General features: G+C 45.4%; 1 protein-coding gene across 2 annotated transcripts in view; it reads left to right on the top strand.

Moving 5' to 3' along the window:
* Positions 1-2,865: 2,865 nt before the first annotated feature.
* Positions 2,866-16,029, top strand: part of ABLIM1 (actin binding LIM protein 1) — a 194,582-nt gene continuing 181,418 nt past the window's right edge. For both annotated transcript variants that reach the window (XM_052660977.1, XM_052660978.1), the window contains exon 1: positions 2,866-2,997. In XM_052660977.1, the coding sequence (XP_052516937.1) occupies positions 2,982-2,997 (16 nt within the window). In that variant the 5' untranslated portion in view covers positions 2,866-2,981. The remainder of the gene's footprint in view (positions 2,998-16,029) is intronic.

Genomic DNA, 16,029 nt, shown 5'->3' with positions numbered 1-16,029 from the left:
ACTGTGGAAGTGATGTACTCTTGAATTTTTGCCAAGAGTGCCTGTGTGCTCACAAAGCTTTTCTCTCCAACAAAATGGTTTCTGTCCTTTGGCCACTTGTGGACAACCCTGCCTTCATTTTGTGAGTGAATGACAAGGCAGCAGTAAGTCAGTTTGAGAGAATAAAACAACAGATGAACCCACGGGTTGGTGTCTATATTATGAAGTCTTATCTCATCTGAGTGGAATGAGATTGAGATAAGTTCTTTGGAAATCTTCTCTAGAAATGATAATAAAAAGTCCTGTCGTCTTATGAGCTGTACAGTTTTTAACTTTTTTCATTTATTTTGCTGCACTTCTTGTAGCTTGAACTAACTATAAAGCACAAAATATCTGTGCTTTGCTTCTGTTCTCAAAGCTCTTAACTATTTGGCCCTGAGGCAAGGAGACAAAAACAATTTGGTTTTACTCTGCCACATTCCAAAATAACTGTAGTAATATCCTCTTTGGTTATCTTAAAAGTATAGTGTGGAGGCTTTTATCCCAAAGTAGCAGTGTCTGACTGTTGCGGGGGAGCGGGGCGGGGGGAGACCTTAGCTATATGACTGTTATTTAGCAACTAAATGCTGGTGACTCATTCACTTTGACTGTGGTACAGGAAAATTCTTTCCATGGAAAACACAAGAAGGGAGGGGGGCAGAAATCTCTCTGAACCACTGTGTAGTATTTTCCTTTGGAAAAGGCTCCTCTGAAAATGAATAGGCACCAGCTGTTACTCTGCTGGCTTGGTCCCCAAAGCTCCTGGAGAGTCTTCCTCAACTGGACTTTCTGAGCAGTTCATCCACAAAGGTATACAGGTAGGCTCAGAGCAGCAATAAGGGATCAGTTTGGTTAATAAACTAAAATCTTGGGATTAAAAACGGTCACCTGAATAAAAGAGAAATTGAACTCACTGCATTCATAGTACCTGGAATATTTATATGATGATTTGGTTTGGACCAGAAACCTAATGGTGTTTTTACTGTCGCATTCCATTAGGAAGAGAGGGAGATAAATAGAGAGTTCTGTTCCCTTAGCTTTGCACCGAAAACATGAACGCCTTGGGGAGAAGCACCTCAGTGAGGTGCTAATCTATTTGTGCAGCCAAAATATAATAAAATAAGTTCACCTGCGAGGCTCACAGCGCCAAACTAATTCTAGCTCGCTGAGTTTCATTTTGCTTGTCAGCATCTCCTCGAGGGTTCTGGGGGGGGTTAGGGGTGGGGGAAGGAGACTGTGCGATGCTGGCTGTGAACATTTGGGGGGTTGAAAGAGCTTCTCTTCCTGCTCCTGAGCCCTGCCCAGCCCTGAGGTCGCGCTGCTCTCATGCTAGGCTCTTCTTTATGAATGGAAGTTAGAGAAGCCGCTTAAAGGCTCTTCAGTGCTTACTCTCCAGCTGGCCGCTGACTTAGGAAAAACATGACCCTGTGGGGCTGCGATGGGGGTAGGGAGGGCTGTGGGAGAAGTTTGTGTCATAGGAAAGACGACCCAGGGGTTGGAGGGGCCTTCGCCCTTTCTTATAGGCGGAGATGCCCAGGCTTTAAATAGTAAAGCCCTGAATCACAGATGTAGGAATGTCAGCCGCTTGAGCTCTGCCACTGTAAGCCGGCAGAAAACCAGCCCCGCCCGGTGTCATCTCAGCTCTAAACAAGCTCGGAGGCTACGATGAGGCAGGTTGCCTGACTTCATTCTTTGCTGTTACCGTGGCTCTCTTAGACCCAACACGGTACAATATTTGCAGTAAAACAGTCTAATCCTGGCCTGTTCTGGTTCTGAAAGATGCGTGGTCCATCTGCTGTTCTCCCAGAGCAGCAGCATCTGCCTTTGTGTCGCTTGCTCATCACCTCTCTCCCACACCGTGGGGAGCCTGTGAACATCTGGGTTTGGGAGACAGGTGCTGGAAAGGGGTGGGTAGGCGGCTTGGTGACTCCACCCACTGGAAGTCACCTGCTCCCTGCAGACAGACCTGTGCTTCTGCGGGTCAGAAATTGAAAGCCAGGATCAGGGTTAGCCTGGTGAGGGATGTGGATGTGACTGTTCTCCCTTTGCTTTGTGGCCTGGGAGGGCTCCTCCCTGACACATAGGGAACCAAGGGGGCTTGTCTAGAAAATGCTAAAGAATTGGGGAGAAGGGGAAAGTCAGAACCCTACCTAACAGGATAAGTCAGATTTTTACTTTGATCCTGGATGAGGGACTGAAGCCTGAAAAAAGCCTCTTCCCAGGCTCCCTCTCATTGTCCCAGTCTGTTCCCCTCTTCTCTCACCACCCTCCACCCACCCCTGCCCTGTTTCAGGTAAAGAGGGACGAGGGAAGTCAAACATCATTATTCATTTTTCATGATCACTGAGCCTCCAGGACCTTAAAAGTTGAAGGAAATGAACTGGAAGTCGTCATTTGCATTATTTTTCTACTGAGGTTAATTTTATTGATTCAGTTGGTCTGAGAGAAGCTGAATCTGAGAGAGCAGCAGTTATAGGAAACTAATAAGCTACCAATCGACGAGTTTGACTTACTGGAACAGTCCCTGGCTGCCCCTCGCCGGCCCACCCACCCCCTCCTGGCAGTCATTTATCAGACCCCGGGAGCGGCCCGGTGCTCGGGGATCGTTTTGATGCCGGTTCTGCCGGCGCGAGGAATGCTACGTGGTGTCAGTGACCAGAGCTTAGGACACTGGAATTTTGCATTTGTTACAGCAGCAGCTGTAGCGAGTGGCTGCGCCGGCCGAAGGGCAGCGTCCCCGAGCAGGGCGCGGCCACCACTTGGCGGCGATCGCTGGGGCGGCACCCGAGCTCGGCCCTCGAGATGGGGGCGGGATTTTAGAAAGAAGCCCGGACTCGGCGAGTGGATGGCCGGGCGCTTTCTCGCAGCCTCTGCAGCAGCCGATCTGTCTGCCCAGCGGCGCTCCCACTCCTAGACTTTGTTCCTGTTTCCTCCCGCGCTGCTCGCCAAAGGCATCGGTTACCATGGTGAAGGAGAAAGGTAATTATTAATATCGATCCCTGGGCATGGCTGCAGAAGTTGCACTGGTGCTGCAGGGCTCGGCCACCTGATGGGGGACGATCAATGGAAAGCCAGGCAGACATGTTCTGGGTGTGAGACTCTGTATTGTGAAGTCCGGGTTTGCGTAGAGCAGAGACTTACTTCATTAAGAGCCTTTCATTTAGCCACGGCGCGTCCCAAGAGCATTCCTATTTCTGGAGTGTTTGCACAGCCGAGCTCCCAGGGCGTGTGTCTCTTTTGATTGCTATTGCATTTGGAATTTTTGGTTGTGTTTGAGACTTGTCTTCCTGCCTTCATCCTAGCCTTCACTCTTCCTCGCTCACCCCCACCCTAATCAATAAATTAATGAAGATGTGTAATGAAAGGGCCCTTCTACCAGGTCTAGGCTGTGTTGGGACCTGCCCAAGCTTAGCTCAAAGTTCCAAGCGGTCCGTCTTTAAGGTTCCAGGTGTGCCTCTCTAATAACCTGTCATTTCAGCAGCATTCCTAATCACTCCTCCAAACACCTTAAAAGATGGGTTACATGTCAAGGGCGGCAAATCGTGTCTTAAGAATGTGAAAAGGGAGAGGATGGTCACGCTTTGCACAGGTGTACCGTATTTATGCTCTGGGCGTGGTTCGAAATGGAAGTTAAACTTTTCAGAATTGAATTGTTATTTAACTTATTCATTTGTCTGGGAAATGTAAAAGAGCACAACAATGTTTGATTTTAGTTATCCAAGTAATATATAAATATGTCTTATGTTAAGAAAATGCAGTGTCACAGGAGATTAGAGACTGAAAAATGAAATCTCCTTGCCCTTGCCTGGTTCACTTTCATTTCCCCTTTTCTCTTGAGGCAAAATTGTTAATAGTGTATCCTTCAAGAACTTATAGAAGGAATAAGATAGATAGATAGAAGTATTAAAAAAGGATCATTCTCTGATCATTTTTTTCGTGACTCGATTTTTTTCTGTTAATAATATGTCTTCGGGACTTTTTACTACATGATTTGAGAGTGTGAGTAACCACCACTGAATTTTGCATTTTGGTAAGCTTGGATGTATTCTGCCACATTTCCTGACTGTGGACATACTTTTCTCCATAAACACAGATGTCTGCTCTTTGGGCGCTGTCTTCAACATTTCCGTGATTTATCTTTGTCTACTTTCTCTTAAAGCCCCTACAGGGAATAAAGGTGAGGTGAATGCGCTGAACTCAAGCTGATCCCTATTGTTGGAAACTCAATTCAGGTTTATTATACTAGTGGATGAATGGAGGAATAGGATCATGACAGCTAACCATGTTAGGGCCGCACCTCAGCACAAAGAGAAACAGCTTCTGGTCAGTCCATTCTGCTCCTATGTATCTTTCATAAATCGCAGGGTTTAGCTTTGGTTTTACACCGACTCAGGGATAATCGAATGAAATGATTTAGTGAGAATAAAAGTGCTCCTAATAATATTTCCTCTCTTTTTGGGGTGCTACCAGGAACCCTTAATAAAGACTTTGACATTTAATCAAGGTCAGGTCTCTTCATTTTTACCTCCCCCACAGCTGAAACAAACTGACTCTGATCTCTACTGCTAATGGTTTCGAGTTTGTTTCCCCAATATGAGTAATTTATGAGCAATGGGAAAGGGGCTTGCAAAGGTCACTTCCCAATTCCATCCCCCAGGGGCCCATGGAAGCGCTGGACTTGCTGTTCGCGGTGAATGTTTTATAGGGCAGTAGTCCCCAAATAGCAACTCTTCTTAAGTCATTAGAGACTTCCCAAAGCTTGGGTTGCCTGGGCTCACGTTTGCTTTACAAGTCAGTAACCACTTTCTGACTAGAACATTTTGGACAGGCCACCGAGAGGTCACATACTAGTATTATCTAAGCCCTTAGCCACTGATTAAAGGCTGTTCCTTTTCTATTTTGAGGTCCATGTCAGTCTCCACTTCTGCCTCCCAGCTCCCTGATTGCATTGACCTCAGTCAACAGCAGGGAAAGGCAGGGTTTTTGGTGGGTACACAAGGGCTTCAGTGGAAAGAAAGGAATTTCATTAAAGCTTCTAAAGCCAGAAGGGCACAGGAGCGCTTGCAGTCCAGGCATTCATCCTAGACCTGAGAAAACTGGGCTTCAGAAAGGGTTAGTAAATTGCTCAAAATCACACAGCAGGCAAGTGGACTAAGTTCAGGTTTATTAGACTAGTGGGTGGATGGAGAACATAGAGGAGACTCATCCTCTGTGTTCCATCACAGGAGGACATGGCTCAGTGTCTGCATTTATCACCCCCTGGCTCCATCACTAGACAGTGAACCTCTCAGAAGCAGCCCTGTGTCTCTGCCTTTAATTTTTCAGTTCATAGCTTGACACCTGCACATCATAGATTCTCAGAGTTGAAGCAGGTTGGCCCGTTGTCAGAGCTAGATCTGGAACCTGTGGCCTCCTGATCCAGAGACTTTTCCAGTACGCTCTGCTTCCTCTTGCTTCCAGAGAGTTCCAGCTTCTTCCTTCCTCTTGGGGCAGACATGAATCAGCCGGGAGCGAGTTTGCGTCATGGTAGCAACCATCCTGAGGAACACGGGAAGTCTTCTGAAGGAGTGACATAGGTGCCCCGTTGCTCATCACTTGGAGATGGTTTAGGTCACGCTGGTCTGTGCTTCCATTTTCTCTCTTGGATAAAGTTTCCATGACACTGACAGAAAGAAAGCCTGCTGGCAGATCACAGGTCTGCAAGTGTGGAATGACCTTGGCCGACTGACTTTGACCCTCATTCTCTTCTGTTCTCCCAACCAGGCACCCACCCACTTCCAGTCCCAGACCCTTATTGATCTGGGAATCTTCATGAAATAGTTGTTTCTCTGATGCATTCAAGGGCATCTTAACCTTGCTGTGTCCTGTAACAAAGAAGCAGGAGAGATTTTTGTGGGTTTATCAGTCAATATCTGTCTTCCTGAATACACTTTCATCTACCTAAGCTCCAGTGGCCTAGTCTACTCATTAAAAACTTTAATTCTTGCTTATGTGTGTCCTAGTGCAAGTTTTAAAAATAAACATGAAAAAAATAAATAAATAAACATGAAGGGGATTTATTATTTCTTAGTGTCAGAGGAAACAAGTATAAGCAAATATTAGAGATTAAGTTGTGTAAACACTCATTTGTTTAAATAATAAGGGAGCTTAGGGTTTGGAAAAGGTTTGATCCTTCTTGTAAGAAGGATAGAAATTCAGCAGTGAGGGAAGCACATTACAGAAAACAATTCTACAGCTGAGCACATCAATTTTTGTTTGTTGTGTTTCCTGGCAGTTTTCTGCCACTGTTGGATGACCCAACTTGCTTTCAAGGTAGTGAAAAGTGAAAGTGTTAGTTGCTCAGTTGTGTCCAACTCTTTGTGACCCCAAGGACTGTAGCCCACCAGGCTCCTCCATCCATGGAATTCTCCAGGCAGGAATACTGGAGTGGGTTGCCATTTCCTTCTCTGGGAGATCTTCCCAACCCAGGGATTGAACCCATATCTCCCGCATTGTAAGCAGATTCTTTACCATCTGAGCCACCAGGGAAGCTCTTTTAAGTAGAGCAGGACCCAGTGAAACTCATTCTAATTCATCCTTGATGGAGAGATGTTCACCATCCTCCCGACATTCCAGTGTATGGGATGCACACACGCACACACGCACACACACAATATGGGACACACACACTCACAGAGTATGGGACACAGACACACACACATGGGGCAATCTTGTTTCTTAGCAGCTTCTAAGAACAGTGGTATGCGGGGTCCAAATGTGTCCTACAGAAGGGCACCAAAGTAATCCTCGTAGGATGCTGATGTCATCATATTTCCAGGTGAAAAACCTAAATGAGTGACAAGGTAAATTTCAAGACTTCCTGCTAATCATTGAGGATTGTCTCCAAGTCCTTAAATTATCTCCTCCCTACCCCCATCTAAGCCAAACTTGTTTTATTTTTAATATTATTATTAAACCTGCCAGTTACTGAGTGGCAGGCTTTGCATTGACACCTTTACATACATCACCTCTAATCTTTGAGCCCATCAGGGTCAGTGGCACTCCTCCCCTTTAGTAAATGTGAAAGAGGAGGTTCATGGGAGTTTAGCCACTTGCCAGAAATCACTTAGCCAAAAAGTAGAAGAGCTGATTTTCTACCCAGGCCGTTATGGCTGCAGAATCTGCACTAATTGTACCTATGCTCCAACCACCCCCTCCCGCAATTTTTCCTATTTGAATAATCACGGATATATTTTCCATCTCCATCATGGTGTCATTCTGCCCCTCCTGCCCAGTGAGAAATACATATTGTCTCCTTTTGCACATTTGCCCATGACCTAACTCAAGTTCTGCTTCCTTACAATGGCTTTCAAAGGCCCATCCCTTCTGTAAATTCTTCTCGAATTACTCTGAGCACCTAAGTCAACACCAGAGAAATTAAACAACAATCTATCACTTGTACGACTTAAGAAAGAGTGTCCGTCTCTCCCTCAGGAGTTTCTGACTTCACATAAGAGTGTCCGTCTCTCGCTCAGGAGTTGCTTACTTCATATACCATCTTATGAAACAAGCTTTAGCGTTGCCAAGTGTCGCTGCCTCTAATGGTGTCTGTCCTTCCGCCCCATCCCCCTCCTCCCAAACACCCACACCCACACAAACACTCCCCACTCAAGAGCGTGCACACAGCCTAATGTAATCGAAACCCTTTTCTGTTCCATCCTCGGGGAAGTCTGAGAACAGATTGCTCTCTGCAGTGTGATAATTCATCATCCATTCAAGTCACCTTCCAGGCCCCCTGTTGGTATAGACTAGCTCCTCCTAGATTTGGTTTCCCAACCCTGCTTCCCAGGTGGATGTTTCATATCCTACCCTGACCTGCTCTTGAAACTGTCTAGGTTGTTCCTTTTTCCTTAACTTGAAAAGCCCTAAGTTTTTCAAGGGGACACCAATGGCAAGAACATTTCCTAAGTAAAGTCTAGAAGGGGAACTATTGATTTAAAGAGACACCACAATGCTACAAGCTTCAGAATACATTGGATTAGCGACTTACACACACATCTCAGTTGTGAAGTTTGCATCTTCAGAGGGAGCGGAGACCCAGTTTTCTCTCCATATTCCACTGGAGAGGGGAAAAAAACCCAAGTGTGAATTTCTCTTACTGTTTTATAAATGAAATAGTACTACTCTCACCAGGAAGTATGACTCTGCCCCACTGGTCTTCAGGCCCAAAGGGCTGTCTAGATGATGGGATTTCTAAGGCTAAGGGAAAGAACTTCACGTTTTAAAAAATCACAACAAATCCTTGCCCTCTGCCACCTACTCATTAATGTCTAAAGAAATGCTTATCCAGAGAGAGAAGAAAAAGACCTCATTTCCACAATTAGAGTTAAGGCTGACTATGGAAAGACATCTGAGAGAAGGAATGAAGTGAAGTGAGTCACTCAGTCATGTCCGACTCTGCAACCCCATGGACCATACAGTCCATGAAGTTCTCCAGGCCAGAATACTGGAGTGGGTAGCCTTTCCCTTATCCAGAGAGAAGGAATACATTGACTTAAATTTACCCAGAGCTCTTGAGAGCAATCTTCAGCTGATTGGGCCACTTAGAAGTGATCCTGCCTCTTGCTTCTCTGATGACCTGGTCAGGTGACCAGGGTGGATGAAACAACCAGTACTGCTTCACAGAAACTCTCTTTAAAAGAACAAGAAATTAACTTCCCAAAGTCCTGCAGAAAAGATGTTCTAAGTGAGACCCAGCCCACTAAAAGCAAAATCTTGGCACTGATTCTCTGTGAGGAGGGGGCCCCTTGATATCATCATCATATTCACTGCCCCTGGGAGGAAAGCAGGAGGGTCCTCATACTGCTGGCATCTCATATGCCAAAGCCAAAACACTGAGGGTTTTCCTGAGCCAGCATTAGAGCATCAGAAGACTTTTCAGAAGGTTCAGTGATGAGTGAGTGGTGCAGGATTTCTTCCCATTGTGGTTGAGCCTGCTCTGGGCACACCACAGTAGAAACCAGCCCAGCTTCCTATTTCATTGTGTGTTGGTCTGATGGTGACTCATACTGAGAGGTATGTTTATCCCAAACTGGCAGGAGCTGTGTATTCAAGGGCAAATTTTGTTAGCAGTGGGGGAGGGTGAATATTTGTAGGCATGACCTCTTTTCTCTGAAGCATTGAGTTTGTGTTCACACTGACATGATTAACGCTATTATGGTCCAGTGTGCCCTGGGGGCACCAGGGCTGAGTTTCTGTGTTCCACTGCAATCAAACAGGCTGAGTTTTTTTTAATACTTAGACTTAACCGTGAAGATGCTGGCTTTCTTAAGCTTTCAGAGAAGTTACTGTCTAGGGCAGTGGTTCTCAAGTGTTAGCAGACATCAGGGCCACCTGGAGTTTGGTCAGAGAGGGGATTTCTGGACCCTGGTCCCAGAGTTCTGATTTAGTAAATCTGAGGAAGGGCCTGAGGCTTTGCACTTCTAGCAGTTCCCAAGTAATATTGGTGCTCATGGTTCAGGGACCATACTTGGACACTATCACAGTTTCTTGTCCGTAAAATGATCAGCGTTCTAGGCAGAGAAGAGAGAACTTTTATATAAGTAGCCTCTCTGCTCCCTCTTGCCAGTTTCATCTTGCTTATAATGCAGATGGCAAAGTCAAGAGCATCGTTTTCATTTTGACTCTCTTGCAGCATAGGATGAAGCTTCGGTTCAGAAAATGGAAACCTTCTTGAGACTTGAGTGATCAGGAGACTGCTGTCAGTATATGACACTGGATGTGCAGGGGGTGGGCAGGGTGGGAGCGGGGGGAAGTTATAGGGCACCTTTTCCTGGGAGTGAGTTGGGGCTCAGCTTGGATTGGGGGAGTCAAGGCACAAATATGCCATTCTATAACCATCGCTCCCAATTCTGAAGGGTTCTTTGAGCATTTTTACTGGGGTTCATAGACCTCTTTGGAATCCTTTGGTTAGAGACAGTTTCAGGAGCTATCTTGGCTCACAAGAGCTGCAACCGTTTAGTTTCTGAGGAGCTAAAATGTGTTATTAAAACCTCAAGCAGTTTTAATAGAGACCATTGCATTGTCTATATTCTGTTGTTGTTGAATCACAGATTGTTCAACAATCTGTATTCATGGTGCTATTTGAAACACTGTGAGGGGAGAAATTTAAGAAAAAATAAAAGAAGCAGAGAATGGTAGAAAAAGATAGCAAGGTTATTTCACACTGGAGTATCTGGAGGGACACGGGAGAGAGGCTACACCCCTCAGAAAAATGGCCGGTGGGCTCCCTGGTCTGTGGAGGGTCCTCTAAGTGGCATGTGGGTCTAGATGAGTGTTGCAGGATTGCTGTGCACCACATCGGGGAGCCCTGTATGGACAGCTGCTGGGGCACAGTTTTAGGGCTGACTGGTGGGAATGGTATCTGCTGGACTAGGTTCAGTGATGCTGTTCCTGCTCAGCTAGAAGATATTGCCAGTCCTGCCGTGTGTGAAGCGCCCAGCCTGAAGCAGTGAGCCATAGCAACCGGTGTCTTGAACGCATCACAAATTTATAAAGGTCTACTCTGCAAGGCATTTCGAGGGTAATCTAATACATGGAAAAGGTCCTGCCTTCAGCAGGTTAATGAAATCCCTGTGGTGGGAGGGGTGATGATTGAAAATAAAAGCAACACAGGGCGATCAGAAGGAGTATAAATGGTATTCTGCTGAGGTTCGAAGGAAGAGTTAGTGTTCCAAATGAATCAGAAAAGGCTTTAAAGAAAAGGGGGCACTTAAGATTGGCCTTGAAGGGTTCTGTTAATTTCTTCCTGTTAGGGATGGTGTTTAATTCAGTTCAAACCTATTATACAGTGTCTGCTCCATGGTAGGTATTCAGTGAATGTTGAATGAACTGAAAAGTGGATGAAGGATGTGTATGGGTAGAGAGATGGGTATTCTTAAGTGTTTATTCAGAGCCTAATAAGAGATGAGCAATCTGGGTACAGAAACAAAATGCAATTCTTGACCTAAAAGCACTCAGATTCTAACAAGGAACATAAACACAAAAATACATAATTATGATACGGTGTGAAATGTATGCAACAAAGAACTCTTTAATGTGGGACTGCAGTGCTGCTGCTAAGTCACTTCAGTCGTGGCCGACTCTGTGTCACCCCATACACGGCAGCCCACCAGGCTCCCCTGTCCCTGGGATACTCCAGGCAAGAACACTGGAGTGGGTTGCCATTTCCTTCTCCAGTGCATGAAAGTGAAATGTGAAAGTGAAATCACTCAGTCGTGTCCTACTCTTAGTGACCCCATGAACTGCAGCTCACCAGGCTCCTCCATCCATGGGATTTTCCAGGACTGCAGTGCAGGTGGCTGGTTAATTCTCCTGGAAGGTCGTGGCAGACTAGGCTTTGAAGGATGAACAGGAGTGCAGCAGATGAATAAAGGGGAAATGAGAGAAGGGTTTCTAATTGGCAAAACAGAAGCAGTGAAGGAGATGCAGCCAGCCGAGTTTGGCGGGAACTACCATTAGTCACGAGGTGCTGCAGTAACCATGGGGAAGGGTAAACGGAAGGCTCTGCAGGTCAGGTTGAGTTGAGGATGGATAGAACCAGAGGCTGTACATTGAGATGCCCCTAAGAATCAGGCAGATAACCTAGATGAGTGGAGATGGGGACAGACAGGCCAGCAGGGCCTTCTCTACAGGAAAAACCACCCTATTGCTCTATCCTGGTTCACACAAAACTAGGAACAGAGGGATGTGGGCTACGGGGCCAGACCTTCCAGTTTCCAAGAGTGACTAGAAATAGGGGTTTTTATGTAAGAATCTCCAGATGCTTTATTTGGCAAATGATTCAACTTTCTTTTCAAAAAATCTTCATGTAGGCCAAACAAAACATATCTGTGGGCAAGACTCAGCCAAAGGACCTTCTGATTGTGGTCTGATTGTGGTCTGTGCTCACCAAGCCTACCCACAATAAGAAACACATTTTCACACAAAAGGACTAAAGACTTGTGCCCTTACAACATAGATGGCTAATGAAAGAGTATGTGAAGCAATACTCAGCCTTTACTCTCTGCTCTTTTCTAGTCTCTTCAATTTTTTTATTATGTGGCTCAGTGGTAAAGAATCCACCTGCCAGTGCAGGAGACTTAAGAGATCTGGGTTCAGTCATTGGCCTGGGAAGATCCCCTGGAGGAGGAAATGGCAACCCACTCTAGTATTCTTGCCTGGGAAATCTCATGGACAGAGGAGCCTGGCGGGCTACGGTCCACGGGGCTGCAAAGCGTCAGACCCGACTGAGCTACTAAGCACACAAGTTGGTCATGATTCATTTTGTTTCATTGGGTCAAGACCTGAAATTTGAAAACCATTGGTTTAGAACATCTGCATCAAACTACTGTTAGATAAGAACAGAATAAGGTACTTTCAGGGACAAGCATGTTTCCATTCTTGACACTTAAAATAGTGCTTAATTTTGATTTTGATTATTTTGAATTTCTTCACTTACAACTAGAAAAATTTTGACAGAATGATTTCCAAATCTTTTAATGGTCATTTTTATCCTAAACAGAAGTTTACCAGAATTTGGTGTCATCTTCTGGGGTGCTTGATACAATTAAGAACTGACCCAGCTATTAACTTCAGAGTAAAATGCTACATGGTTGAAGTTCAGCAGAAAGTCCAAAGGAAGCTCCCATTCAGGAGGCCTCATTAGCATCTAAACCTGATATTTCCGGAATGAGTTTTTCATTTAGAAGAATTTCCCCCTATGATTCCACATCACCTCTCTTCTGTGACCATGCTCACCTGGTCACTTTGCTTGTACATCACAGCCAGGGAGAGGAGAACAAGTTCAGGAGTTGGGCAGTCTGTGAGGTATCATGTCACCCATTATCAATGCAGCAGCTATTCCCCTCCATTGGTTGGACATCATGTGTTTATATAGCATATGGCAGAAAGTGAAGAGGAACTAAAAAGCCTCTTGATGAAAGTGAAAGAGGAGAGTGAAAAAGTTGGCTTAAAGCTCAACATTCAGAAAACGAAGATCATGGCATCTGGTCCCATCATTTCATGGCAAATAGATGGGGAAACAGTGGAAACAGTGTCAGACTTTATTTTTTGGGGCTCCAAAATCATTGCAGATGGTGATTGCAGCCATGAAATTAAAAGATGCTTACTCCTTGGAAGGAAAGTTATGACCAACCTAGACAGCATATTAAAAAGCAGAGACATTACTTTGCCAACAAAGGTCCGTCTAGTCAAGGCTATGGTTTTTCCAGTAGTCATGTATGGATGTGAGAGTTGGACTGTGAAGAGAGCTGAGCACTGAAGAATTAATGCTTTTGAACTGTGGTGTTGGAGAAGACTCTCGAGAGTCCCTTGGACTGCAAGGAGGTCTAACTAGTCTATCCTAAAGGAGATCAGTCCTGAGTGTTCATTGAAAGGACTGATGCTAAAGCTGAAACTCCAGTACTTTGGCCACCTCATGCGAAGAGCTGACTCATTGGAAAAGTCTCTGATGCTGGGAGGGATTGGGGGCAGGAGGAGAAGGGGAAGACAGAGGATGAGATGGCTGGATGGCAACACCGACTTGATGGACGTGAGTTTGAGTAAACTCCGGGAGTTGGTGATGGACAGGGAGGCCTGGCGTGCTGCGATTCATGGGGTCACAAAGAGTTGGACACGACTGAGCGACTGAACTGAACTGAACTGATGGACCTATCAGAACATCTCAAGAAGCATTAAAATGTAGGGGCTTTGGAGAGAGACCACCTCTCTCTTGGGGCTTCCCATTTGGTGATAGTGGTAAAAAAAAAAAAAAAGAAAAAGAAAAAACCCACCTGCCAATGCAGGAGACATAAGAGATGTGGGTCAGGAAGATCCCCTGGATGAGGGCATGACAACCCATTCTAGTATTCTTGCCTGGAGAATCCCATGGACAAAGGAGCCTGGGGGCTACAGTCCATAGGGTCTCAAAGAGTCAGACATGACTGAACGACTTAGCACACATGCACCCCTCTCTTGGAATATCTGAGAGGTGATCTGTCATTGCAAGGCTACTGTGCAGCAGGAAAGGGATGGTCATCCTTTGAATTCCGAGTGTGTCTGCCGTCACTCCTATCTTGAGTCAGAGGCATTCCTGCAAGATGCAACAGGACTCAAAAAGAGCTCAGACTATGAAACAAGAATGCAAGAGAGGCTCCTCGCCATTGAAAGGAGCAGCCATGATGGAGAGACCCCTAGGGAAAGGTCGTGCTTACTATAAAAGCCCCAGGACCACAGAGAGGCAGCATGGATATGATAGCTTTGCAAGACAGGTAGAAAAAAAGGCAGCTGACAAACATGAATGAAACAAGCAAGGCCAGAGAGAGAGCAGCAGTCTGCTAGGCCAGAGAGTATCCGATACAATATTACCTGTGCAGTGCCAGACCATTAGGAGCAGGTTTGAAGATGAGATGGGAAGTCCCCTTGTTTTTACAGGACCTCTGTGTTGCCCCCCTGCATTCTCATCCTCACACGGGCAGGCGGCCCTCTCGGGAGTTGTGCAGCCCACAGCCTGCACATCTTCCTTCCCCAGAGGCAGTAATGCTAGGGAACGAATGCTGGGGTTGATAATCAGTTGAATCACGACTCCCCACTCTCCAGAGGATGTAGAGCCAAGCTCTTCACCTGAGTGAGATTCTGTTTCTTTCTTCAGTGAAAATAGCAGAGAACACCCACTTTTCTCTCCGAGTGTGGAGGTTTGATAAGTTATCTGAGAAGTTTGAGCACTGCAAAGAATGATTGGTTAGATCTGCAAAAGAAAAAAAAAAATTTCACTATGGATTGTTCGTCAGAAACTGGGCTAGTCTGAGCTGTATGCTCAGTCAACTCAGTCATGTCTGATTCTTTGAGACCCTGTGGACTGTAGCCCGCCAGGCTGCTCTGTCCATGGGATTTTTCAGGCAAGAATATTGGAATGGGTTGCCATTTCCTTCTCCAGGGGATATTCCTGACCCAGAGATCAAACCCACATCTCCTGTGTCTCTTGCACTGCAGGCAGCTTCTTCACCCATGGAAATGATGAAATCTAGAAGGAAAAAAAAAAGGTACAAGAAAGACACTGTATTCACAGATTGCACTGCAAGTTCTAATACAAGGACAATTACATTCTCAACGTGTAAGCACTGATCACAGTTAATTGAAAATGTGGTTCTGCCATATTAGTAAGAACAAGATGTTAATAAGTACTGGCTAAGTTAGTATAAGAACATAGCAATAAGAATAACAGTAAGACTTTCTTAAGACCAGGAAATGTAGTGATGAAGTCCAAGAAAAACACCTAAGGTTGAACACACTCTCTTATGGTGGGCGCGGAGGGGTTGGGAGGAGCGGTGACGCAGGCAGTTGCCATCATGCAGTCTCTGTGCTTGTTATGCATATAAGCCTTCTTAATATCTTAAACTTCGGTAAAAGCAAAACATATGGGAGGAAACTCATACTACCCATCTCATATCTTTACTGTCAAGATTCATTTCAATGAGATAACATGTGGAAAAAACACAGAAATGTTAATTGCAGATCAGTTGATCAGAGGAGAGTGAAAAAGTTGGCTTAAAGCTCAACATGCAGAAAACGAAGATCATGGCAACTGGTCCCATCACTTCATGGGAAATAGGTGGGGAAACAGTGGAAACAGTGGCTGACTTAATTTTTCTGGGCTCCAAAATCACCGCAGATGGTGATTGCAGCCATGAAATTAAAAGACGCTTACTCCTTGGAAGGAAAGTTATGACCAACCTAGACAGCATATTAAAAAGCAGAGACATTACTTTGCTAACAAAGGTCCATCTAGTCTAGGCTATGTTTTTTCCAGTGGTCATGTATGGATGTGAGAGTTGGACTGTGAAGAAAGCTGAGCGCCGAAGAATTGATGCTTTTGAACTGTGGTGTTGGAGAAGACTCTTGAGAGTCCCTTGGACTGCAAGGAGATCCAGCCAGTCCATCCTAAAGGAGATCAGTCCTGGGTGTTCATTGGAAGAACTGATGTTGAAGCTGAAG

Source organism: Budorcas taxicolor, chromosome 23, assembly GCF_023091745.1.
Source record: "Budorcas taxicolor isolate Tak-1 chromosome 23, Takin1.1, whole genome shotgun sequence".
In the NCBI taxonomy this organism is placed as follows: Eukaryota; Metazoa; Chordata; class Mammalia; order Artiodactyla; family Bovidae; genus Budorcas; species Budorcas taxicolor.
This window is presented reverse-complemented; position numbering and strand designations above follow the sequence as displayed.